Genomic DNA, 26,626 nt, shown 5'->3' on the forward strand with positions numbered 1-26,626 from the left:
AAACTAATCTTCATACAGCAACAAAAAAATAGTCTTCACCCACCTGTAGCTCTTCTCGCTCCTTGTTTCTCTGGTCAATTTCCCTTAACAGAATGTCCATTTGACAAGCCAGATCATCATCACACTCTAACATAGATTGCTGGCCTTTTCTCTCCCTCTCTTGTTTTTCCATCTTCAGCCCACTAAGCTCTTCTTGGGGCAGCTTTATCTCCTCCTTGCCCTTCAAGTACAGCACTTTGTAGTCTTGTGCCTCCTCTTGGCTGGTGTGTGTGTAATTGTGGCTTTGTTCCTTCTTCACCATGTTTTGGTTGAGCTCAAGCAACTGGATCCTCAGCTCATCCACTTGTGAGTTGAGGACAATCAACTGAGCGCAGCTCTCATCCCTCTCCTTTGTCACCTCCTCCAGGAGTTCCAGCAGGTTGTCTTGCTGCTTCTGGGCCTCCAACACATCAAGAATTGAGTTTTCCAGTTTTGATGAAGTCTGACCTCTTTGCCTTATATCATCTGAGACCTCCATATGGTTTGGTTCTTTTTCTGTCTCAACTGTACTTGGAGATAGTTTTGAGCTTGGTACACTCTTCTGTTGGACTCTTATTTCCTCATTTTTTATCGGTTGTTTGTTTGTATTCCTCACCAGTGCTTTTTCAAATTCAAAACAATTGATAACATTTTCTCCAATTTTGCTACCCTTTCCTTTTCCCATCCTTTCTGTATCCCCCTCTTCCTCCTTTACCTGTTGATTCTGGGTTGCAATGCTGGTATCGCTTAAGGATAGAGGGGGCAAAGCTGTTTCATTATATTGACGTGTTACTTGATCCCAAACAGCAACAGAATTGTCTAGGATTGGTGGGGAAAAGAACTCAGGTGAGGCTGTGGATGTTGATGGCCTGCTTGGTGTGTTGCTTCCAAAACTGTCTCCTGCTCTGGCTCTCTTCATTTCTCTATTCTCTCTGCTCTGCCCCATGGGTCTCTTCTTCCTAAAATTGAGAATAAATGGCAAGTAATTGTGAAGGAGCAGGAGACAGGGTATGTGATAGAGAGATGTCAATACCTTGTTGAAATAGGTGAGGGAGCGGGAACTTGAGGAGACCCGAAGCCTGTACAGTTAATGACAGATTCACACTGGTAATACTTGAATCCAATAAATAAAAGAGACATACTGTATATACACACATGAAAAATTGGTCCTTACCTGCATGTCTCTGGGGACGGGAGTTGAGGGAGGAGTAAGGTGTTCCTTGGACAGGGCTCTGTTGAGACAGTGAGTGTGGTATAAAAGTGGTTCCTACACTGTGGGGTAGGTGCTAGGATATTTGCATATACAGTAGTTGCATTAGCCTGTGTATTGTGCTTTTACAGTACTTTTCATCATAAGCAGTCCTCAGCATAGCCTGGAACAAACTAAATTTATTATTAGACAAACTTACTAGCCTAGGCAATGCAATGTGTTTGTTCCATTTTCCTATAATAGTAATGTGCACATTCTACTTAAGTCCTAGGAATTAAGGCCACTTGATCACGATTAACTTGTTTTTCTTTTGTCAAGTTGCCATTCATATTGACATGTGACAAACACACTGACTACAACCTACACAGTGTACACACGTAGACAAAATTGTTGGTACCCTTCGGTCAATGAAAGAAAAACTCACAATGGTCACAGAAAAAACTTTAATCTGACAAAAGTAATAATAAATAAAAATTCTATGAATGCTAACCAGTGAAAGTCAGACATTGCTTTTCAACCATGCTTCAAATCAGACGATTCCTGTAACTGTCAATGAGACTTCTGCACCTCTCAGCAGGTATTTTGGCCCACTCCTCATGAGCTTCTCCAGTTGTTTCCGGTTTGAAGGGTGTCTTTTCCAGACGGCATGTTTCAGCTCCTTCCAAAGATGCTCAATAGGATTGAGGTCAGGGCTCATAGAAGGTCACTTTAGAATAGTCCAATGTTTTCCTCTTAGCCATTCTTGGGTGTTTTAGCTGTGTGTTTTGGGTCATTAACTTGTTGCAAGACCCATGACCTGCGACTGAGACCAAGCTTTCTGACACTGGCCAGCACATTTCTCTATAGAATCCCTTGATAGTCTTCAGATTTCATTGTACCCTGCACAGATTCAAGACACCCTGTGCCAGATGCAGCAAAGCAGCTTCAGAACATAACAGAGCCTCCTCCATGTTTCACAGTAGGGACAGTGTTCTTTTCTTGATATGCTTCATTTTTCCGTCTGTGAACACAGAGCTGATGTGCCTTGGCAAAAAGTTCCATTTTTTGTCTCATCTGTCCGTAAGACATTCTCCCAGAAGCTTTGTGGCTTGTCAACATGTAGTTTGGCATATTAAAGTGTAGTCACAGGAACATTTAGCTGCTTGGAGATGGTCTTCTAGCCTTTACCTTTATCATGCTTGTCTATAATTTTCTTTCTCATGTCCTAAGACAACTCTTTCCTTCGCTTCCTCTGGTCCATGTTGAGTGTGGTACACACCATGTCATCATGACAACACAGTGACTACCTGGAGCCCTATATATAGGCCCACTGACTGATTACAAGATTGTAGACACCTGTGATGCTAATTAGTGGACACACCTTGAATTAACATGTCCCTTTGGTCACATTATTTTCAGTCTTTTCTAGGGGTACCATCATTTTTGTCTAGGCCTGTTCCAAGAGTTTATTTTTTTAAATAATTCTGTTGAAACATGGTTGAAAAGCAATGTCTGACTTTCACTGGGTAACATTCATAGAATATTTATTTATTATTACTTTTGTCAGATTAAAGTTTTTTTTCTGTGACCATTTTTTCATGAGTTTTCCTTTCATTGACCGAAGGGTGCCAACAATTTTGTCCACGTGTGTATCTGCTTTGTATAATGTTTAACTGAACTTATTTCCAGCAAGTGAGGGAAGCCGCTGTAATATTTGGACAATGCTAGATTTTTAAAATTGTAAAATAAAAAAAAATCACTTTTAATCTCTCATTTAAAGTTAAAAAAGCTTTTATTGCAATGTGTGTGCAATTACCATGAACTGCAAAAAGAGGTTTCTTGGAAATGTGCATTAGTTCTGAAAAATCTGAAATACTATTATTTTATTATTATACTACTGTGGTACCCCGCTTATCGACCTTAATCCGTTCCTTAAAACCGGTCGAAATGCGAAAAGGTCGAAGAGCGAATTTAATTATCCCAAAGGAAATAATGGATACCCAATTAATCCGTTCCCGACCTCCACCGATACCCAATAATTAACAATTTTTGCCCCGTTTTTAGCAGTACTAATACTAAATAAGGCCATCCTTAAAAATATTTAAGACCTTAAGACCGGGCTTTTTTTTTACTCTTCAAACAACTAATACAAAAGCAATAAAATAATATTAACGAGTTCGGGCACCATAATACATCTAAAAAAATTCATTAAAACAGCTCGACACCGCTTTAACTTGGCACGAAGTTCTGGTAAAACTGTGCCCAGCATCAAAATAAGGTTTGCAATGATGCGCCCGAAGGCACGGGTTGAAGACCCAGTCAGTGATGTCACGATATGCTAATTTGTTTAAAGTCATACCTACGTAATCATCACCAAATTGTACTTTTTTTTTTACATGAAACTTGAAAAAAAAAAATATAGACCTACCTACCGACACTTTTTTTTCTGTTACTGCAAACCAAAATAAACGCTAAATAACACTAATATTGTTCATAAACCGAAGTTTAATTTACGGTTAATTTAAGGCTGAGGCGAGACTGGGAAGAACCTTCCCCTCCCGCCACGTGGGTCGAGGTCGATAAGCGGGGATTTGGTCGTTCAGCGGGTGCAAATTTCGGTTGAAAAAATGTTCACTAAGGGAAAAGGTCGATGTCCGAGCCGGTCAATAAGCGAAGTAACACTGTATTACTAAATATTATTATAATTTCTTCAGGTGCTACGTGGCTCAGATTGAACCCAAATGCCAGATAGAAAATGAAGTGTTTACTGGCTCTATAAAGGGAGAGAACAAAAAGACACTTGACAAATCAAGTTAAATCATAAACCACCTGCTGTCTGTTCTTCTCCTGCAACTTCTGATTTTTCTCACTGTTTCAAAACACATATGCAAGATTATATATAACATTATATGAAACATATATGTTTATTGTAAACAACAGGATGTATTACTCACTCCTGTTTGTAAGTTTTCTGGTTTCTGGGTTGTTCATCATCCGAATCCTCTAGCTCCTCTTCAACTGTACAACACCTGAGAGAATTACGCACTCACATGAGTAAGCTAATACACACTACTGTATACAGTATACCCTATAACAGGGCTCCAGACAAAAAAATCAATTAAGGAGCCATTGGCTCCTATAGGGGGAAAACCAGGCGCCAAATCATTTTTTTAAGAGCCACATAACAATGAACTTTTTTTTAAATTACTTACTTTTATTCATCCTGTTGTGTGTACATCTCCCCACTTTTACAGTTTCAGCATTTTTATCTTGAATGTTCTGGGAACTGAAGTTCATGTGGGAACTTAATGTCTTTTCCAACTTACAAACTATATAGGCCCTACTGTCAAAAGAATTTCTCTTCATGCAGAATCCGAGCCAGTGACACCGACCATAATTATTTCAGCATCACTTGGCCACTTACTGTATTTTGGCCGCTTCCTCTTCTTTTTTGCAGAAAGCCAGCGTTTGACACATGGTTCTGGATCAAACTGTTCAAGTGATGGACCTTCGGTGCTGATCCTGATCAGATCTTCCAGTGTTGACACATGAAGTGAATTGCGTACTTTAGATTTGATCCTGTTTTGAGCTGAAAAGCCACGTTCACACTGAGCAGCCGAAATTGGTAGGGCAAGCATTATCTCAACTAGATGCAAAGCGTTCTGGAAATCTGTGCAGTAGGGCTCTTTTGTAAGTAGGACCTCCCACAAGCTGCAATAAGATTTATCTGAGAACTGTCCTTTTACAAGAGCTTTCAGCAATCTCCTTTCAGCCTGCACAGCACTGATATCACAACCATTTTTCAGCAAGATGTCTCGATACCATTTCAGCAGTGTGTCAATTTCATTTTCTCCAAAAGTGTGGATGTCATCTGGACACGAATCATGACAAAAGACTGAGAAGCATCGAATGATCTCTGCCCTTTTTGTGTTTTTGTGCTGTGTGTTGTCTCTGTCTCTCATCATTTCAAACCTCCTTTCAAGTTCCTTACCTGTAATGTCTACAGTTTTGTCAATGAGGTGGTTTAGTTCTTCACTGAAACCTGGGAGATCACAGCCTTTTAGTGGTATGTTTTGAAAGGAAATGCCCGTGTAGTCAGATGAGGCCGCTTTCTTCTGCCTTCTGGTCTGTTTTTCTCTTTGAGCTTTGTCCTGCTCCACCACATTATCATGCTGAGAAACTGAATTTAAGTTTGTGTAATTGAGAAATTCCTCCAACTTTCCATTTCTCACTGGTTTGTCCTTCATTCCCTTGATTGTACAAACACAGGAATCAATAGCTGCTATAGCCTGAGGAAGAATAACGGAGTTCTTCTGAAGTATAAGACTCAACTTCGAGATTTCTCCAAACGGGTCATGGAGAAAGTGACAAAACACCACAAAAGGCAACTTTTCCATTTGTTGTGAGATGTGCTTCGCTCTTCCTCTTATTTCAGTGTTTTTGGATGAGGCAGCAAGGTGTTGCATGTGGAGGTGCACAGCTGTATATTGACCCTGGCCTGTAGTGACATCAGATGCAAGAAAAACAGAAAGGGCCCGGTAAATGTGAGGCAACCAGCGCTGGGTTTTCACTGCAGAAGGTGTTCGTATGGCACAGCCTAACTCCATACCGATGGCTTTCAACTCGCGCTTGCTTTTCGGGCTAAAATGGTATGTTTTCCATACTAGTTGTAGCAAGTCATAGATTTTTTCAATCATTGGAACAGACTTCTGAACATCCAGCATGGCTAATTCCAGTCTATGTGGCATACAATGAAAGGAAAAATGTGCTCTCCTATTTCTTCTCTTAAAAGAGCACCTACACCACCTGAGACACCCATGTTAACGGCATCTGCTCCAAAGGCTGTAATTTTCTTCTGCCACCAATCATGATCAGTTTGTTTAGCATCACTAAACAAGCATTTTATTTTATCTAATACTCCATGTGCATGGCAGTGTTCAAGCTCAGCTAAACCAATAAACCAGTTCAATGCTACACCTGCAGAAATGTGCCTGCAGTATGCAATCACATTGTCTTTCCCAGAAACGTCTGTGCCATGGTCAGTGATAATGGAGATGTAATTAGCTGTATGGGCGTCTGTCAGTGCATGTTCTTTGCATTGTACAAACTCAGCGCATGCTGTGTCGTTGTCATACGTTTTGATCACATCAAGTCCGTTTTTCTTCAAAAGTAACACCTGAGAGGAAAGTTTTGTGAATGGTAGCTCCTCACATGCGATCATATAGGCTGCGTTAAACTTAATTTTTAGATCCTTCCATTCTTTTTCGTCACGCAGTTCGCATGCGTGAGAAACTGCACATGCTAACGCTGTAGTCTGTGGAGCACTCTTCGCGATAACATGATCACGAGCATTTTTATGCTTGTGACTATCACCGTGTTTTCTCACGGTCTCATTTTTGAAATGGTTAGTTCCTGTAATGAAATCCGTTTTCCCTGCTATTTTTTTACCCGCTCTGGATCAAAAGTCACAAAACATTTTCAGTGTTTCGCGATCATACCTCAGCCATGAAAACTCTTGAATCCAATAAGCATTGAAATGTCTTTCGGCACGATGCACATTGACTGACACGGAAAGATGATCTCCTGTGTCTCTGTCGTTCTCTCTCGCGGGAGTGGTGGCACAGCTGCTGGAGCCTGCTTTTTTACAAGTAGGTGTGTCATCAGCGTTGGTGCTCGATGAGGATTGTTTAAAAAACTTGTATATTTTTCGTTTTGACATAGTTTTTCTGGCGCGGACAGGTGATTCTCATTCGTATTTTGGCGCTCTAACTCAGTGAAATGTTCACGTGCAGCATCTCATTTTATTACGTCAACACAACAAATTATGTGATAGGCTACTGTTCACAGAACACGCACATAACGTAAAAATGATATAATCATAATGTGTAAATTTGATTGGTCGCCATTGGCGACCTCAGCAAAAATATCAGTTGCAAATTAATATTTTTAGTCGCAAATGCGCCTATTTTAGGCGCAGTCTGGAGCCCTGTATAAATAACAATTAATTTTGTAAAAAATGATTGCAGTGCAATCTTTCCTTGTGACTTAAACCTAGTTTTTAATATATTCTACATTCCAGTAACACAGACACACAAACACAAAAAGACAGAAACACTCACATGGGAACAGGGAAACACACAAAAATAGACATACAGTACACAGACTTATGCAGACACAAACAGACCTGAACTGGGGATCAGGGTTCATGTAGCAGAACCACTGATCTGGAAGCTGTGACAAAACAATGCCATCAGGAAGTTTTCGCCAATTCCTACAATCATCACACTGCACCCAGTTTTGATCTGGTTTCTTCCTGCAAGTAAACACATACATACAGATTCTTATACACTTATATTCTCATAAACCTCAACCATCCCTTTATCGGTCTTCCACTGTCTATTTCATAGAACATGTGCCCAAATATTCCTATCAGCACAGTGCTTGCATAAAATTGGGTAAATCTGGTAAGATAACTGTCATGGCCGAGACACCTGCCTCGTCCCCCGACCACCACCAGAGGGAACCTTCGCCTGAGTACTAGGTGTTTCTGGACTGCATCTCCCATAATTCCCGCTCCAAGCCTGATTACACTGCCACCTGCAGCCAATTACCAGTTTCCTATAAAACTTGAACTAGAACTTTACTCCAGTGCGAAGTCTCAATTTGCCTCTGTCTGAGCGTTTATGTCCTGTGTTTTCCCGGTTTCTGACTTTATTCTGTTTGCTCTGACTTACGTTTGCTTGCCGTAGTGTTAATTTCGTCACCTATTTTTAATTTAGTCTTAGTCTTGTGCCAAATGTCCTTGTTAGTTTTAGTCATATTTAGTCATTCACATATCTTTTTTGTTAGTCTTAGTTTTAGTCGACTAAAAGTCTCGTCATTTTAGTGTAGTTTTAGTCAAAAGAAAACTCAAGGTATCTTAGTCAAGTTTTAGTCGACTAAAAGTCTTTTAATTTTAGTCTAGTTTTAGTCAAAAAATTGTAGCTTGACCACATTTGGAATCTATTGTAAGAATAAATACAATGAGGCCTCATTAAATGCAATAATATCAGGAACACAAGTGTTATAGTGGAAATAAATGAAACTTAATGAAAAGCCTAAGATCAAAACTGTAGTTGTGTGTGTGTGTATATATATATATATATATATATATATATATATATATATATATATATATATATATATATATATATATATATATATAAAATTTACCGACTTAATGCAAGTTATACATGGTATTGCACACACCATTATTGATGATATTTGGAGCAATATTACATGTAATTGATAAACTTGATTCCCTTACATATACATTTGCTTTTAAGCCTAATTATTAATTTTGATTATGATGTGATTGTGACAGGGGCGTGGGAAGAGGTTTCAGGTTAGGGGTGCTGAGTTTTTTCTGTCACCACTTTTGAATAAGAAACAATATCGTGGCTATAAAACTTGTCAAAACTCCGCAAATTACAAAAGTATCAGTGAGAAGTTGAGAACACTCGTTTAAACAGTGCATACACTCGAACTTGACTGCACATCACATTTTTTACTTTATTGATGCTGCTTTTAATCGTAATGCAAAGACCGGTCATCGGGATTTATTTGGTAGGTAGCAATATAATAAGCTTATAAATAATATATAAGCAATATAATAAACTTGAGCAACAGCGCGAAGCCGCGAACTCGTTGTGAATATTTTAAAGGCGTAACAGATGATGAAAAAGCAGAGCCAATTGTAGATGAAAATGAAGAGAGATTTTATATTAGCTTTTATTTTATACAAAACATTTTCGTCTCGTCTTTTTTCGTCAACAATAATGCATGTTAATTTAGTCTTAGTCAGCGTTTTTGGACAGTGGTGCAGTCTCCTCATAGTCTCGTCTTAGTCATGAAAAAAAAAAGGTTGTTAACGACTCGTCTCGTCTGACGAAATTAACACTAGTTTGCCGCCTGCCTTGACCCTCTGCCTGTGTTATTGATAGTGATGGTGAAGTTAAGCTTTCTTGAAGCAGTGAAGCTTTCAACACAATTGTATCGGAAAAAGGTTCATTACTCAAAGCTTTTCTAATCAGAGCTCGATGAGGACCTCTGCTGGTGAAAGCGCTATCACAGAATGTTCCACAACCAAACAACGTATTAATTTTAGAAGCAAAAATGAATGAATTGACAAATTAAGGATAGATTAATAAATAAATGAATCAATATTAAATACAAGAATGTACGTTCTTATTGTATTTCTATAATTTACTATTTTACTTTTAATTATGCACAATGTACTTTGTTTAAATTTAACTTTTTGTACTATTTGTATGCAGCACAGCTGCAAATGCTTTGGTAATACAAATGTACAGTTTTTGTCATGCCAATAAAGCACACTTAAATTGAAATTGAGAGAGAGAGACAGAGAGAGACTTTGTTCCTATTTTGATAATAATAAAATAACAGCAGCCCTTTTAAACCACTTAATTATTTTAATAATTAAAACTGAAACAAGTGAATAAAATTAAAAGTAGGCTTTAACCTTGGCTGTTGGCTACATCTTGGACAGATGATCTGGCACTGTCATGCTTTGCACGAAAATGCCTCAACCTGGATGATGTATTATTAATTATAGGCCAGCTGCTGGGAGCAAATCAAACACTGGACCTAAAAACAGATTAAGGATAGACCTTGTCTCAAAAGTATAAAGTGTGAACCATTTAAAAAAGATCATGCTATTAAGAGGTGCACAAAAGGCTTTTCTTGCATTCCTTTTCATCCATCCATCCATCCATCCATCCATCCATCCATCCATCCATCTTCTACCGCTTATCCGGGGCCAGGTCGCGGGGGCAGCAGTCTGAGCAGGGACACCCAGACTTACCTCTCCCCAGACACTTCCTCCAGCTCCTCCGGGGGAATACCGAGGCGTTCCCAGGCCAGCCGAGAGACATAGTCCCTCCAGCGTGTCCTAGGTCTTCCCCGGGGCCTCCTCCCGGTTGGACATGCCCGGAACACCTCCCCAGGGAGGCATCCAGGAGGCATCCGGAACAGATGCCCGAGCCACCTCAGCTGACTCCTCTCGATGTGGAGGAGCAGCGGCTCTACTCTGAGCTCCTCCCGAGTGACCGAGCTCCTCACCCTATCTCTAAGGGAGCGCCCAGCCACCTTGCGGAGGAAACTCATTTCGGGCCGCCTGTATCCGGGATCTTGTCCTTTCGGTCATGACCCAAAGCTCATGACCATAGGTGAGGGTAGGAACGTAGATTCGACTGGTAAATAGAGAGCTTCGCCTTGCAGCTCAGCTCTTTCTTTACCACAACAGACCGGTATATCGACCGCATCACTGCAGAAGATACACCGATCCGCCTGTCAATCTCCCGCTCCATCCTTCCCTCACTCGTGAACAAGACCCCAAGATACTTAAACTCCTCCACTTGAGGCAGGAGCTTTCCACCACCCTGAAGGGGGAAAGCCACCCTTTTCTGATTGAAAACCATGGCCTCAGACTTGGAGGTGCTGATTCTCATCCCCGCCGCTTCACACTCGGCTGCAAAGCTGTGCCTAGAAGCTCGGCTGTGCCTAGAAATCCTGTCCATATAAATAATGAACAGGACCGGTGACAAAGGGCAGCCCTGCCGAAGTCCAACATGCACCGGGAACAAGTCTGACTTACTGCCAGCAATGCGAACCAAACTCCTGCTCCGGTCATATAGGGACCGGACAGCCCTTAGCAGAGGGCCCCGGACCCCATACTCCCAGAGCACCCCCCACAGATCACCACGAGGGACACAGTCGAATGCCTTCTCCAGATCCACAAAGCACATGTGGACTGGTTGGGCAATCTCCCATGAACCCTCCAGCAACCTGGTGAGGGTATAGAGATGGTCCAGTGTTCCACGACCGGGACGAAACCCGCATTGTTCCTCCTGAATCCGAGGTTCGACTATCGGCCGAATTCTCCTCTCCAGTACCCTGACATAGACTTTTCCGGGGAGGCTGAGGAGTGTGATCCCCTGTAGTTGGAACACACCCTCCGGTCCCCCTTCTTAAACAGAGGGACCACCACCCCAGTGTGCCAGTCCAGAGGCACTGTCCCCAGCCGCCACGTGATGTTGCAGAGGCGTGTCAACCAAGACAGCCCCACAACATCCAGAGACTTGAGATACTCAGGGCGGATCTCATCCACCGCCTTGCCACTGAGGAGCTTCTCAACCACCTCAGTGACCTCAGCTTGGGGGATCGACAAGTCCTCAACCGAGCCCTCTGCCTCTGCTTCCTCAGTGGAAGACATGTCGGTGGGGTTGAGGAGATCCTCGAAGTACTCCTTCCACCGTCCAAGAATGTCCCCAGTCAAAGTCAGCAGATTCCCACTCCCACTGTAAACAGTGTGAGCAGGGCACTGCTTCCCCCTCCTGAGGCGCCGGACGGTTTGCCAGAATTTCTTCGAGGCCAACCGATAGTCCTTCTCCATGGCCTCACCAAACTCCTCCCAGACCCGAGTTTTTGCCTCTGCAACCACCCGGGCTGAAGCTCGCTTGGCCCTCCGGTACCTATCAGCTGCCTCCGGAGTCCCCCGAGCCAACCAGGCTCGATAGGACTCCTTCTTCAGCTTGACGGCATCCCTTACTTCCGGGGTCCACCACCGGGTTTCGGGATTGCCGCCGCGAAAAGGCACCAACAGACCTTATAGCCACAGCTCCGCGCGGCCGTGTCGACAATAGAGGTGGAGAACATGGTCCACTCGGACTCAATGTCTCCAACCTCCCTAGGGATCTGGTTGAAGCTCTGCCGGAGGTGGGAGTTGAAGATCTCTCTGACCGGAGACTCTGCCAAACGTTCCCAGCGGACCCTCACAGTACGTTTGGGTCTGCCAAGTCTGTCCAACTTCCTCCCCAGCCATCGGATCCAACTCAGCACCAGGTGGTGATCAGTTGACAGCTCCGCCCCTCTCTTTACCCGAGTGTCCAAGACATACGGCCAGAGGTCAGATGAAACAACCACAAAGTCGATCATCGACTTCCGACCTAGGGTGTCCTGATGCCATGTGTACTGATGGACACCCTTATGCTTGAACATGGTGTTCGTTATGGACAAACTATGACTAGCACAGAAGTCCAATAACAGAATACCACTCGGGTTCAGGTCGGGGGGGGGGAGGCTGGGGGGGTGTCCTCCCAATCACGCCCCTACACGTGTCACTGTCGCTGCCCATGTGGGCGTTGAAGTCCCCCAGTAGAACGACTGAGTCCCCAGTCGGAGCACTTTCCAGCACCCCTCCCAGAGACACCAAGATGGTCGGGTACTCTACACTGCCATTTGGCACGTAAGCACAAATAACAGTGAGAGACCTCTCCCCGACCCGAAGGCGCAGGGAAATGACCCTCTCGTTCACCGGGGTAAACTCCAACACATGGCTGCTGAGCTGGGGGGCTACGAGCAAGCCCACACCAGCCCGCCGCCTCTCACCGCGGGCAACTCCAGAGTAGTAGAGAGCCCAGCCTCTCTCGAGGAGTTGGGTTCCAGAGCCCAAGCTGTGCGTGGAGGCGAGCCCAACTATATCTAGTCGGTATCTCTCAACCTCCCGCACCAGCTCAGGCTCCTTCCCCCCCAGCGAGGTGACATTCCATGTCCCTAGAGCCAGATTCCGTGTCCAGGGATTGGGTCGCCTAGGCTCCCGCCTTCGACTGCCACCCAATCCACATTGCACCAGCCCCTTACGGTTTCTCCTGCAGGTGGTGGGCCCACAGGAGATCGGCCCCACGTCGCTCCTTCGGGCTGAGCCCGGCCGGGCCCCGTGGGGTAAGACCCGGCCACCAGGCGCTCGCATGCGAGCCCCAACCCCGGGCCTGGCTCCAGGGTGGGGCCCCGGTTGCGCCATACCGGGCGACGTCACTGTATCATCTGCACGACCTTGCTGTATTTTTCTTCATAAGGGGTAATGAACCGCTCTTTGTCTGGCCCGTCACCCAGGACCTGTTTGCCTTGGGAGACCCTACCAGGGGCAGAAAGCCCCAGACAACATAGCTCCTAGGATCATTCAGGCACGCAAACCCCTCCACCACAATAAGGTAGCGTTTCAAGGAGGGGTTCCTTTTCATTTTTAAACTTATTACTACTATCCAATAAATATATATGACAAAATAAACGACATTAAATGTTACACTGAATCGTATAATTGCCCAATGATGAGTGAAGTTATAAATATAGGCTTCACAACAAAACCATATATATCCTCCTTATTGGGCGAAATCAAATGAAAGTGTTCCCACATTTCAGAACGCGATCTTGTGCGTTCATTTTTTTGACACACGCCTCGGAGCTTCGGAGTGTCACTAGTTATTGATTCTGATTTTGTCTCCTACGTTTTTGTGTTTGCCGTTTCTGACCTACGCTTGTTGTACCACGAGTTTCTTATTAAAGTGAACAAATGGATCCTCCGTCTCACAACGCTTCATTACAATAACAGTTTATGTGCACTCCATTACTACATGTCTTTTTCATGTTCATAAATAACACTAAATGTGGGGTGGGAAAGCATCCGGAATAGGAACATACAGATATTTCAACTACTGGCATACTGACATCCCACTCCCCCAACTGGCATGTATTGAGAGGTGGAGGGAAACCAGTCAACTTGGAGAAAACTTATGTGAACAGAGGGAGAAAATGCAAAACAATGGAGGACCCTGGAGCTGTGTTCACTATTAACAATTTTCTCCACAACGAACAATATATGCAAATAAAGCACCTGTGCACAGATTTTTTGTGACTAGTAGATTTGACAAAGTCACAATTGCATGTGTGTGTATGTGTGTGTGTGTGTGTTTTAATTACTCACACATCATCTTCAACAGGTACACTGCAATTGGATTTCTGACGTCTATAGCGGACTTCCTTCCAATATTCCTCAAGCTTAGTACTTACATTTTGTATAGTTTTCCTGCAGAGAATAAAAAAAAACATTAATTACACCAGATGCACTCCCATACACAGAAGAGAAAATAGTGTAAGCAGCTGATTTTGGAGATACATTTGGAAATGCTTGTTTTTAAACAAGGTCACACCAAGACCCAGCCATTAGAATATCTTGTTAACGTGCACTTATTACATTACTTATTAAATTACAGATTATAATAATCTAGATTTAGCACTCTCATCCCAGAATCCCTACACATAATTCCTAAAATTCATAAAGGCAGAGAGGCTTTGATATGCACCATAGCATCACCTTGTTTCACCAATTTGTATGACATCTCTACATTAAAATGTTTGTTATAAGGTACCCTACAGCTATGCAATACAAAAGGTATGCAATGAAGATACAGAGGAACAAGAAGAAGAAAGAGAGGGAACCAATTCTTACAAATTGTACAATTATTACAATATTCTTACAGATATGTAGTGTCATGAATATGTATTGTGAATATGTTATGAATATGTATCTTACAGATATGTAGTGTCATTTTAAGCACCTGCCTCTCCCTCCGATCGACAGCAGAGGGAACCTTCCTGACAGTACTGACAGTTTCCGGACTGCATCCCCCATAATCCTCTCACCGGGACTCATTACTCCGCCAGCTGTTGCCAATCACCCACTTCCTATAAAGTTGCACTTGAACTTGACCTCAGTGCGAAGTCTTGATTTGCTACGGTTGTCAGTCTGAGTGTTCTATTTCCTGTGTGATACCCCGGTTTATTACTTAGCTCTGTTTTCCTGTTTATTGATTGTTTGCCGCCTGCCCTATAATTGCCCAATGATGAGTGAAGTTATAAATGTAGGCTTCACAACAAAACCATGTATATCCACCTTATTGGGCGAAATCAAATGAAAATGTTCCCACATTTCAGAAGACATTTCCCAGTGTTCCCACATTTCAGTTGCACTTGAACTTGACCTCAGTGCGAAGTCTTCATTTGCTACGGTTGTCAGTCTGAGCGTTCTATTTCCTGTGTGATACCCCGGTTTATTACTTTACTCTGTTTTTCCTGTTTATTGATTGTTTGCCGCCTGCCCTGACTTTCTGCCAGTATTTCGACCACGATTTCACGATTTGATAGGGGCTTTGAGATATCATTATGGCAAATAAACTGTTAAATATAAATTAGCAACATGAGGTAAGTAGGCATTTTAGTGAAATGAGGTGACAGGTTTCAGGCTTGTGAAAATTGACCAATGTTTATCTTTACACTTAAACCATTACACCAATCACCAATCAAGTAACATGTCTCCAACACATGAGGTTTGGTTAGATGTAGGAACACGGGAAGTGTTTAAGTACATATAATATCCTTACAACAGTGCCATAATTCAAAAAAAGGTTTTGAAAGTTGTATGTTCCTCAAGGGCAGTTAAAAGCTACAAAATCATTCCGCCACTTAGTTAATCCTGATTATTAAAGTGAAGGTTTATGCTTATTTCTGTTACAAAATCAAAGTAATGCACCAAAATGATATCCGTGTGTATAGTTCTCTCTCTCATAAGACACTAAATAGACAGAGCCCTTCACCATGTTAAGCAACCATTGGCCTTTTTATCTGTCTCAAAATTTGGCTTTCCACCTACTTTGTAATTGACGTGACAATCAAAACTTAACAGGACAATTTTTTTCCCTTTTAGCTGTTTCCTTTAGGGGTTGACAGAGTGGATCAATAATCTGCATATTTTATTTGGCACAGGTTTTTTTTTGTCAGACACTTCCTAATGCAACCCTCTCCAGTTTAGAGAATTTGAACCTGCCTTGTCCTCCTGATTAATCATCCCGCCATTGTTCCTGTTCTGCCCGGTTTTGTCTTTGCCTGTTCCTGGACCTTGATTCTGCCTGCTCTATGCCACGCTACCTTTTTGTCCCTATTTTATTCCCACTGTTTTCTGCCTGCCCTGCATTGCCCTGTTTGCCCTTGTACAAGGACTGTTTCTGATTCTGTTTGTTCTGCTTTGTCCCTTTGTCAGAGTTTTGGATTTTGGACTATCTGTTTTACTGAACTGTGCCTCCCCTGTTTAAGCCAGCTCATATTCAAGACTCTTAATCTGAAGTCTGGTCTATATCTCACATTTAGGTCCTCACCTGCCATTCCTGACAATACACCTGAAACGATAACTATACACACCTGTATTCTTCTGTCTTCTCAAAGTCCTGCTTGTTGTGCATTGGTGTGAGGTAGTCACACTCTATTACCCCAATAACTCCCACTCCTGTTTTGTTGGCCTGGTAACAGAACACAAAAAACAATGTAAACATTATGTGAATTATGTGGTATTCTTAGTCTAGCAGACAAGTATCAATGTATTTATTCAAAGAGACTTAGGTAAATGTTCCTATATATAAAAGAACCTAGATGTATCCTTTGTTAGAATCTAGTCATAAAATAACTCTAAAATGTGGTGGATAATGAGTAAGAGCATGGTTTACTGCTGTCTTAAACACTCCAGGGTCCCTGGTTGGGTCCTGTCTACTCTCATGTCATAAAAACTTTCACTAGCCTCTAGCTGTCGATAAGAGTGTGCATGGTGGATATACATACAGTACAACCATTCAAATGTAACATTTTTCTTCCCAACTTCTCAACTTAAAAATTAAAAAATAGAGTCCTGCGTTCTTGTGTTAGGGATTAAAAACTCTTATTATCTTTACCTTACGCTGACAGGCAGCAGGTTCATAGGCTTTGATGAGGCGGTTTTTGTGGTACATCATCAATCCATAATGTTCTTTGCTTTTTGTGTTGTAGCCAAAGGTGATTTTAATTCCCTTTTTCTGAGACAAAGACTTAAGGATCATGCCATAAAAATATTAAATCTGTTTCATTATACAGTAATAATATCTTAATTATTCAACAGATTTCATATAACACACTCTATATATTATTACAAATATTTGGCAAAAGGATACAAGAAATGTGGGTTTGTATGTGTCCTGAATGATAAGTGCTAGGCTTTTGGAGATGAGCTGAGATTTCACCTTCTGCCCACGTATAATAATCTGCATTTTAGGCTTTAGGTACAAGATACTGCAGTATGCCTGAATTAAAAGAAAAATAAACACAAATGTGACCATGCGGTCAGCACTGATATCTCAGTAAGATGGCAAATGAGGAAAATGAATGATTTTAATATTCAGTGGTTCAAATCTCACCCGCAGTGAATATTCACTCTCAGGTGGTGATATCTGGCTCTCTGGCTCCTTGTTTGGCTCTTTGCTGCCTTCATTAACATCAACAGGGAGCCGGATATCATAGCGATCCTTCAAGAAGTCAAATTCCAATTCACCCGAGGACATTCTAAGGCAGAACAAAGGTAATTATCGGAAAATCCAGTAAAGAGCACCTGACATTTACAGAGCACCTGACAACCAATGACAAACATTTAATAAACATATCTGAACTGTAAATGGAATGATGATATGAAAATAATGGTGTGATAAATGTATAATTTAACCCAGAATCTTCTTACTGCTCATTACTCTTTATCAATCAGTGTGGTCTACAATGTATTCAACATTACTTTTGTAAAATAACATGACAAAGGTATAAACTACAGAGCTTCTGTACTTTCTATTCACTTTTCAGTGTTTTATCCCCTATTTCTTTCTCTCTCTTTAATCATGGTTACTTGCGAAGGTTCCAGATGATGATGCGAGTTCCAGTGGAGTTGGTGCCGAATGGGCCATTAATGGCATTGAACTCAGTTTGCAGTTCTTCCTTGGTGCTAAACAAAGAATGGGTGAGAATATCATGGAGACACTCTTCATACTTCCGTGGACCACCGAGTGAGCAAAAAGGTTAAGGGCCAAACTGTACAGAAGAACATTTAAACTCTCAGAAAGCATTTAAATATTCATAATATTCATTCATGACCTTCTTTCTTCTGTAGTAGTAAACATTTCTGCTTTATGAAATTCTTCCTCAATGCACTTATCCACTCACATCACTAATCAAAAGTTCTCATTAATCTCTCTACAAATAGGATATCAGTCTCTCCAGTGGTTGTGAATGCGACTATAGGCACTATGACATTCTGTGCTCCTGTCCTCTCGAGGTAAGTCTGTGACATGAGACCCACACACATGATGTTGTCTTTCTTTGAGAACACGATGGCATCCTTCCCCAAGCGCATGGAGCCGGACTTAAACCCGTTACCATAAAGACCAACTGGAACATGGCCTTTTACCGCTTGCTTATCACTGAAGCCAAAACTGAGTGAGAGAAAGAGAGAGAAAGAGATAATATGAATGCTTGATATGTGTACCTGTAATTAAAAAACATTTGAACAAACTACATCTTCAGATAAAGTGTATTACTTATCTAGATTATCTAAAAGACCTCTAAAGGATAATGGAGACTTCATAAACACTCTCCTACCTGAGCATTTTGTGCATCTTGTCATAATCCATGCCTTTTCCATTATCCATGAAGATGAGGCAATCCTGGCCTTTGATCACTGTTTTATCTATCCAGATTTTCTTTGCACTGACATCTGGGTCATAAGCATTGTCTGTCAATATAGAAGAAATACAGGAAAAATCAAATACTATCACTGATACTTGACTGTTCACCACTTGTGTTTGGATTCCTATTTAGCTGTAAAAAGCATTTGAAAAATGCAAACAAATCCCAAAACAAACAAATCCTGGTCCCACTGGAGTCTGACTGGATCGACTCAACTGTTGCCTCTGATTTGACAGCTGCACCCAGCTGAACATTTTATTCCCTATGCTGCAAATCAGGTTCTTGTCACACACACCAGAATGCCTTGCACATTTTTTATGACTACTGATTACTGGTAAAAGAAAATAAATGAGTGCAAACATTGGATAGTGACTATACTGTATTTTCAGTGTACATGTACAGGTAATACTGCAAAGGTGCTCAGAATTACTGATATTGAAGGGCATTTATTGGAGGAAAAACACCCAGCATTATTTTACTGTCAAATGACAGATTTCCATCATGCTCAAATGTAGTTTGTTCTCCTGCCTTTTTTGTTCTTCTTATGGTAACCCTTGCTTAAATCTATTTGGAAAGAGATGTGTACTTTCTACATACATTGAACTATAACAATATGGCGAATTTACGTGTGTGAAAATTTTGCCTGATAAGAAAGCCTGCAAAATAAGATCAGTTCAAACCATTTCATTATATTAAATAATCAGTATATTTTAAATGCTGTGACATAACTTTGTAATATTTTTTAAACATTGGCAATGAACTGAATGTAATGTCCTGAAAGATCAGATGGATTGCACAGAAACTACAAAAAAATATATTAAAAATTATTATTTTTCCATAATGCATGTCTTCGCAAGCAACCCAAGAACAAAAACCAGTGTAAGAAAATCAACACAAATTAAACCATTGTTCTGGTTGAAACAAATCAACACCAGACCACATCCCTGGCAGCTAATGTTTGGATGTACACATATATAGAGTAAAACAAAATATCTGTAGAGAGAGCTAACATTTTGCATTTGTTAAAATAACTTGCAAAAAAAATATTGCTGCACAAATGTCATGAAATGAAGTCAATGCCTTTTTTTATAAAATAATATGATAGCACAGAATTTATAAAAATACTAATTTTAAAGGTTATACAATTACGCTCAAAGGATACATATTAAAAATCTAATAAAACATGTATAGTTAAACTATGGGCTAATAATAACAGAAGGCAGAGAAAAAAAATAAATCTCATTAATCTTTTCTTTAATCAGTTCTCATACAATCACATAGTACAAAATACTATAAGCAAACAAAATTGAAATTAGACCACACAGAACAAAGGAACAAAGTGAAGGAAGTATCAAATGTAGTAGGAATGTGTGAAGGAAGTGCTTAAATTATAGGGTGGTAAAATATAGGTTCTTGAGAGTACTGTTTTTCCTTTATCAACAAATGAATTCAGTGACTCTACTCTAAAGATACGCAGTTATAAAATGGGAATTGGGGTATTTACAAAAAAGCAGGCAATAAATAGTTTTCTGTCAGAAAATACCAAAGTTATATTACTTATTAATATGCAGACCAATTATAGTTTTGTAACACTAAGAAACTGCTTAAACAGACATATACGTTGTAATAAAACTGGAATGAATGGTGACTCACCAATCAGCTCTGCTATAGCGCTGAAGGGCCCAGTGTGGCTTGTAGAGTTTGTATGCAGATAATGTGGACTTACCTTTAATCAGGGAAAAATAACATGTCAAAGAAGTATCAGTAATTACACACCTAGACCTTTAATGATGAACATTTGAAAATAATAGTGTTGATGTTGTAATGGAGGATAGAGGATATTGCAATGCTCTGATGTCTCCAAAGTTAACCCAATAAAAAAACACAAATCAAATTACTGTATGTGACATAAATGATTATTTAATTATCCAATATTACTATTATTTTTGGCTACAGTAATTATGTTCTATATAAATTACTAAAATGTGCATACTGCAAGGAAATAATTATTCTGTCAGTCAAGCCTAGACAGGGAAGCATGGAAAGCTGAAATGATTACAAAATGCTCTAACCCAAACATATGTTCTACTAAATGATTAACAAGACTGTCTGATTTTTGCTTTTGGCTTAGAAAATATGCAAAAGCCTTGAGGTCTTAATTCTGATTGGTCAGAAGATTGCTGAGCAGAGCTCTTACTATAGAGTTCTGGTTACATGTCAAGTCACAGGTTTAGATTAATATGCTCATTCTAATATGTTACTATTTCTATAGCTCATTAAATGTCATCAAAAGAGGTGGGAATAGATCAGGCCTGGCCAACCCGGCTCTTTGCCCGGTTTCATGCGGCTCTTACATTCATATCGAAGTTTGTATTTGTGTTTTTTTAATGTGCGTGTTCGCTTTGCTTGAGTGCAATACGGTGTTATCGTCAAACGTCCAGTAGGAGCAAGATCATTTGAGTAAACAAATGGTAGGGAAAAAATGCACAGCAAAATGGATTTGAAGAGGATTGTACAAGGCAAGGAATGCCAGAAGTCCCACTAAGTAACATGCATAATAAAAGAAAAACGCTATTGTAAATTATTATATTTTTGTGGACTTGGTTGAACTGAAAGTTTGTCTGTGAGACAGTGCACATAATGTTCATTGTTGAAAATGACTGGCCTATGGTCTTAGTAATGTAGGAATTAGTAATGTAGAAACAGTAATTCCTGTCATTATCATGTTGGTTTGTGACATTTACAATAAATCTGGCTGAGCAAAGTTATGTGTGTGTGTGTGTGTGTGTGTGTGTGTGTGTGTGAGGAAGGGATAGGGTGATGTTCATATGTGCCCATGTGTATGATGTGGCTCTTTGCGGTAACACAGTAAAAAATGTGGCTCTTGGTCTCTGACTGGTTGGCCACCCCTGGAACAGATTAATGATCGGGCAGGGGGAACGCACGTGAGCACAAAACAAAAACACAGACAGATGACACAAGACAAAGCCTGCTGTTGTGGAAGATTTGAGGTTTGAGAGAATTAAAGCATAAAATATCACACGATAGGCATGGGCAAGAGTAAAAAAGGTTCCACGGTTTATTGTGTTCAGCTTTGCAGAAGGACCCAACACTCCGCGAGTAAAATCAGAGAGGAAGGGCCGATCATGGATAACATCATGGTTTTATAGACAGTAAAAGAAATGAAACAGGACATGTAAAAGCCAAAACATCGCCTGCTTATCCAAACTACCAAACTAATCCCATGGGAACAACTAAGGTCTCACGGGAAAGGTCTGATAGATACAGTGTTGAAGAGAAACTATAGTCACAATAACTACCAGCCATGGGAATATCAGAAGCATATAAGGACAGATTCGTGTGAACATGTCTAAAGTGAAAATTTCCACTACACTGCCAAAATGTTCCTTTGGTGTTCAGGCAGAGAACAGTCCAAGCTGTCCATGACAGTACCCCCACCCCAAGGCATGGCTCACGACCGGCCAACCCAGAACCACGGCCGAAAGTCCAAAGTGCAATTATGCGTGCACGGCGAAGCACGTGGGGGGATGCAAGGAACACAACGAGGAACATAGGGTGAAGCGACGGACACGGTGAGGCATGTGGGGAGGCGGGAAACAATGTTTTGTTTTATAATGTGATGGGTAATCCCTGCTCTGAAAGTCTTCAGAATTGAAACATACATGTGTCCAGCAGTAGTCTGAACAGAGGCATGAACCTCTTGCAATGTCACATTAAGCATTCTTTAAAATTATCCACTTCATCAAATTCACCTTGTGACTCAGCCAAGTTACCAAAGTTTTCACCATATAAGTTGAATAGCATGCAAAATATGAATATTAGAATATTATTGTGTATAAGTCCATCATTTGTCCTCTTTGTGAAGAGACAAATCTCATAGTCATAATCATATAGTCAAATCATATAGTCACTGGTAATAGGGGCTCGATTATTTAGCTGGAAAACAAAATCTGCAGGACCTGGAGTACTTTTCTGAAGAACAGTCAGGACAGGGACTAAAACTAATAATAAAAACTATCACAAAATATAAAAAGAGACATTAATCATCCAGATAAGAATACAAAGAGTTAAGAATCAATAACTGGTTCATTTGTGTAAATTCAGTTATCATTCTGTTTTGTGGAATATAAAAAACATTTATTATGTGATATAGCGTTCAGGGTATTTGTTCTTTGTTATTTAGTTTAGCCCTTAAGAAGACTTTTATGCTACACGAACATCTTCAATAAACACTTTTCCCCTAAACTTGTTCCAGCTTACTTTTCTTTTATGCAATAGAAGCATTCTAGTACGTTGGCGAGCCACCCAACGACCGTGCAGCTGAATACAAGGAAAATCTAACAAACTGATTAACAATAGGGCTGCATGACTGGTTTTCAACTTTCTCATGTTCTCCCACACCACCCCAATACTAAACTCCCTCCACTGGCATCCTGTGATTTAAAACACATCATATTTAAAACACTGATGCTTGCCTACAAAGACAAAACTGGACCAGCTCGACTGGACCCGGTTTCTCTCAGGAGACAAGTAAGACATAAATCAAGACTCTTCTCTGTTCTAGCACCTAGCTGGTGGAATGAACTTTCCACACATATTCGAACAGCTGAGTCTGCTCTCTGTATTCAAACAATGACTAAAGTCCAACCTCTTTAGTCCCAAGTAAAGACTTAATGTATGTAAATTATGTCAACTTAAAACTATTTTCAGATGTTTTTCAGACTATATTACCTTCCAACAGGGTTTTAGACTGATAGCACACTTAGTTCATCACCTTGTAAACCAGCATGATGATGTATTTATTGTTAAAGCCTTAAAAGCACAATCTGGACAAAGGCATCTACCAATGTCCATTAATGTAAACATAAATACTGAAAGGCAGAAGACTCAATTCTATGCCACTAAAAATATTTAATAGCATACAAAACTAATGATACTTAGAATAAGATAAAAAAAAAAAAAAAAAGACTAATAATAAAAGCAATACCACTACTACTACTATTACTACTAAGAAGAAGAATTTGTGAAAAATTCCTCAGCAGCATTTTTTTTTAAATATAGCAATATTTCTATTTGGCGCGCTCACTGTATTTATTATACATTATACACGCTGCTACTTCATTAACGCTTTTTTGGATTTTAAATGTTTCACTAACAAACGGTAGTGTATAGTGTTATGCTGTTTATCATAATTTTAGCATCTGTCGTTTAACAATGTCCTTTAACAGCATTGTCACTGACGCTTTTATCTGATGGGTGTCAAATAATTACAAATTTTGTATTTGTGTATATCATATAAATATGTATACCCAAACATGTATATATAATTTCACATGGACTACACATCGGTTCGGTGTAGCTATATTCTTTACTGTTCTAACAGAATGTATAAGTTATAACATGAAGTTTACTTACTGCGCTTATAGGTATTCCTCGCTCCGTCTGCGCCGCCATGATTGTAAGGTAAAACTGGTCTAAGTGGGCGTGGCCAAGTGTAATTCGGCCAGCATCAGTTTCATTCACGTGATTATATTACGTTTGAATTAGTAATCTACTAGAAATCTTGATTGTGCAAGACAACTGAGCACGTAACAATAGAATGTGCAGTTGTTAATAATAGTACCATTTGTGTATCAGGACATTTGGAAAAAAAAAACCTGTTCAGAGAAAAAAATTGCAATCTGTTTGTTTGTTTTTTCTCCCACAAACACAAGACAACAACTTTTTAAATTCTTTATTTCATATTTTCATATTCATATTTTATATCACATGTTCTATTCTATAAATCAGAAATTTAAGAAACTCTTACGCGCATATCTTTTGCACGAGTTGCACTAAATATGGTGCAAAACACGTTCACACACTCGGATCAAAAGGTCAATTCATGACCAAATTGTGCACATCAGTATGTGAATCCAGGAAATGAATTGCACACCTGTGGAATACTGTTTTCTTATCTATATATATTTTTATAGCTCAAACACACATCACTACATGCTCTCATTTTTGCATTACCTAACTCAGTGAAATGTGCAAAAGTAATTAGTGCACTTGTAGACACTGGTGTAGTCTATGTGATATGCAGGTATACGCCGTATACCCACTAGGAAAGGCCAAGGATTTCTGTATACCCACTTAAAAAGCGTGAGGATACATAACAATATCGTTTTGTGACAGAACTTTCATTCATAAATTCACCCCGTCTGTGTTGCGAACCCAGACTGTGGTTGCGATTGTGAATCCCTAACGTTTTTGGACCATTGGGGCTTCCGTGGCCTGTGACCTGATCTGACGTCACCTACCAAGGAGGAAAATCAGTTGCTTGGCGGTCTTTTTTGGCGCAAATTTGAAATTAAATAACTAATGTAAAATAAGATATGAAACATAAGCAGACTCAAACTACACTCTTTGAGTGTTTTCGGAAGCCTGCACCTAAAGCTACAGCAGCTTCGGGTGACACTTCAGCTGCAGCAGATGACACGGACGTTACAGAAAACGTGGTTGAGAAGCCATCGCTCTGCCACACAAGCAAGGAGGCAATGCACTCCTCAGATGCCTGAGTACAAATGTATTTGGAAAGCTTTGTAAACTACCAGTTCTTCAGTTCATAATATTCTGCAATGAAAGAGTGTTGGTGATAGAACTGAACAAATGTTTATTGTTCACTCTTAAATGTACATTGAAAATTCACAGCTGATAAAACCTGTGCTCCAGGTCCCATATTCATATAACATTTAAGGCTAAATGGAGCTCTTTTCACCCAAAAATGAAAATTGTGTCATTTCCTCACCCTCAATTTGTTCCAAAAGATGATATTTTGAAAAATGTTGGTAATCAGACAGTTGGCAGCACCCATTGACTTTCACAGTAGGAAAAAATATAGACTATGAAAGTCAGTGGGTGATTACTAATGGGTGATGTCTGATTACCAACATTTTTCAAAATATCATCTTTTGTGTTAAACAGAAGAAAGAAACTCATACAGTTTTGGAACAAATTGAGGGTGAGGAAATAACACAATTTTCATTTTTGGGTGAACTATATCTTTAAGAGCTACATTTAGCCTTAAATGTTATATGAATATGGGACCTGGAGCACAGGTTTTATCAGCTGACTGTCTTTTGTTGCTTATAATAAATTGGAATGTTGATAACACATAAGCAGTCTTTAATAATGCTCTCAATTACATGTAGATGCATATTTTATGCATTAGTGAGTGTGGTGGTGCCTATGGGGTGTCGCTCTAAGACGGGGGAAAAAAATCACAGTATACTCACTACAAAAAACTAGACTACACCACTGGATCTAACCTACCATTAGGTAGACACGCGCTCACGCACAGATGCAGTGAAACAGTATGTAAACATTCTTCACAGAACTGATTTATACACATTTATTCCCATTCTATCAGAAGAAGCTGTATTTGCATAAATAAATGTAAATATACAAATGCATTCCAATACACAATACTTGTAAGAATATCAGCAATGAGACATTGTGATATAGGTGGTTTAAAAATGTTTTTAGCATCATCATTAGGTATGATAATTGATTAATCCACAGTGTGGGGTGTTTGTGGAGCTCTGGTGTCTCACTCACTTATTCACTGCTTACTAATACAACAGTAGATATAGTAGTAGTAGTAGCCTTTATTGTCACTGGTCACAGGTACCAGCGAAATTAGCCATCAACCTGCCTATACATGCAATACATACAATATGACAAGGGGGGGACAGGACAGGAAGACAGGGGATTGAAAAGAAATACAGCATAACATGAGGGAAGGGAGGAGAAAAAAAAAAACACAACCCCCAGATTATGCTCCGGTGGGGAGTACAGTGTGGGAAACGGAAAAAAAACCTCAGCAACATAAGCACATAAACAGTACGCCATAAACACACGACTTGCAACAGGGGAGGGGAGTGGGGGGGTGGAGGTAATCCAGCACAGGCAAACAGCCATCAGGTCCTGCAG

General features: G+C 40.3%; 1 protein-coding gene across 1 annotated transcript in view; it reads right to left on the reverse strand.

Moving 5' to 3' along the window:
• The window catches only part of LOC132849982 (MORC family CW-type zinc finger protein 3-like), a 31,577-nt gene extending 7,448 nt beyond the window's left edge, over nucleotides 1-24,129 (reverse strand). The window contains exons 1-16 of the mRNA XM_060876034.1: nucleotides 24,068-24,129; nucleotides 20,285-20,357; nucleotides 18,545-18,677; nucleotides 18,155-18,378; nucleotides 17,796-17,952; nucleotides 17,320-17,464; nucleotides 17,077-17,205; nucleotides 16,822-16,941; nucleotides 16,298-16,395; nucleotides 14,028-14,129; nucleotides 7,392-7,520; nucleotides 4,162-4,236; nucleotides 4,037-4,076; nucleotides 1,193-1,250; nucleotides 1,052-1,097; nucleotides 44-977 (exon numbers count right to left, since the gene is read on the reverse strand). Of these exons, the coding sequence (XP_060732017.1) occupies nucleotides 44-977; nucleotides 1,052-1,097; nucleotides 1,193-1,250; nucleotides 4,037-4,076; nucleotides 4,162-4,236; nucleotides 7,392-7,520; nucleotides 14,028-14,129; nucleotides 16,298-16,395; nucleotides 16,822-16,941; nucleotides 17,077-17,205; nucleotides 17,320-17,464; nucleotides 17,796-17,952; nucleotides 18,155-18,378; nucleotides 18,545-18,677; nucleotides 20,285-20,357; nucleotides 24,068-24,106 (2,502 nt within the window). The 5' untranslated portion in view covers nucleotides 24,107-24,129. The remainder of the gene's footprint in view (nucleotides 1-43; nucleotides 978-1,051; nucleotides 1,098-1,192; nucleotides 1,251-4,036; nucleotides 4,077-4,161; nucleotides 4,237-7,391; nucleotides 7,521-14,027; nucleotides 14,130-16,297; nucleotides 16,396-16,821; nucleotides 16,942-17,076; nucleotides 17,206-17,319; nucleotides 17,465-17,795; nucleotides 17,953-18,154; nucleotides 18,379-18,544; nucleotides 18,678-20,284; nucleotides 20,358-24,067) is intronic.
• Between the last annotated feature and the right edge of the window lie 2,497 nt (nucleotides 24,130-26,626).

Source organism: Tachysurus vachellii, chromosome 8 (genome assembly GCF_030014155.1).
Source record: "Tachysurus vachellii isolate PV-2020 chromosome 8, HZAU_Pvac_v1, whole genome shotgun sequence".
Classification (NCBI taxonomy): Eukaryota; Metazoa; Chordata; class Actinopteri; order Siluriformes; family Bagridae; genus Tachysurus; species Tachysurus vachellii.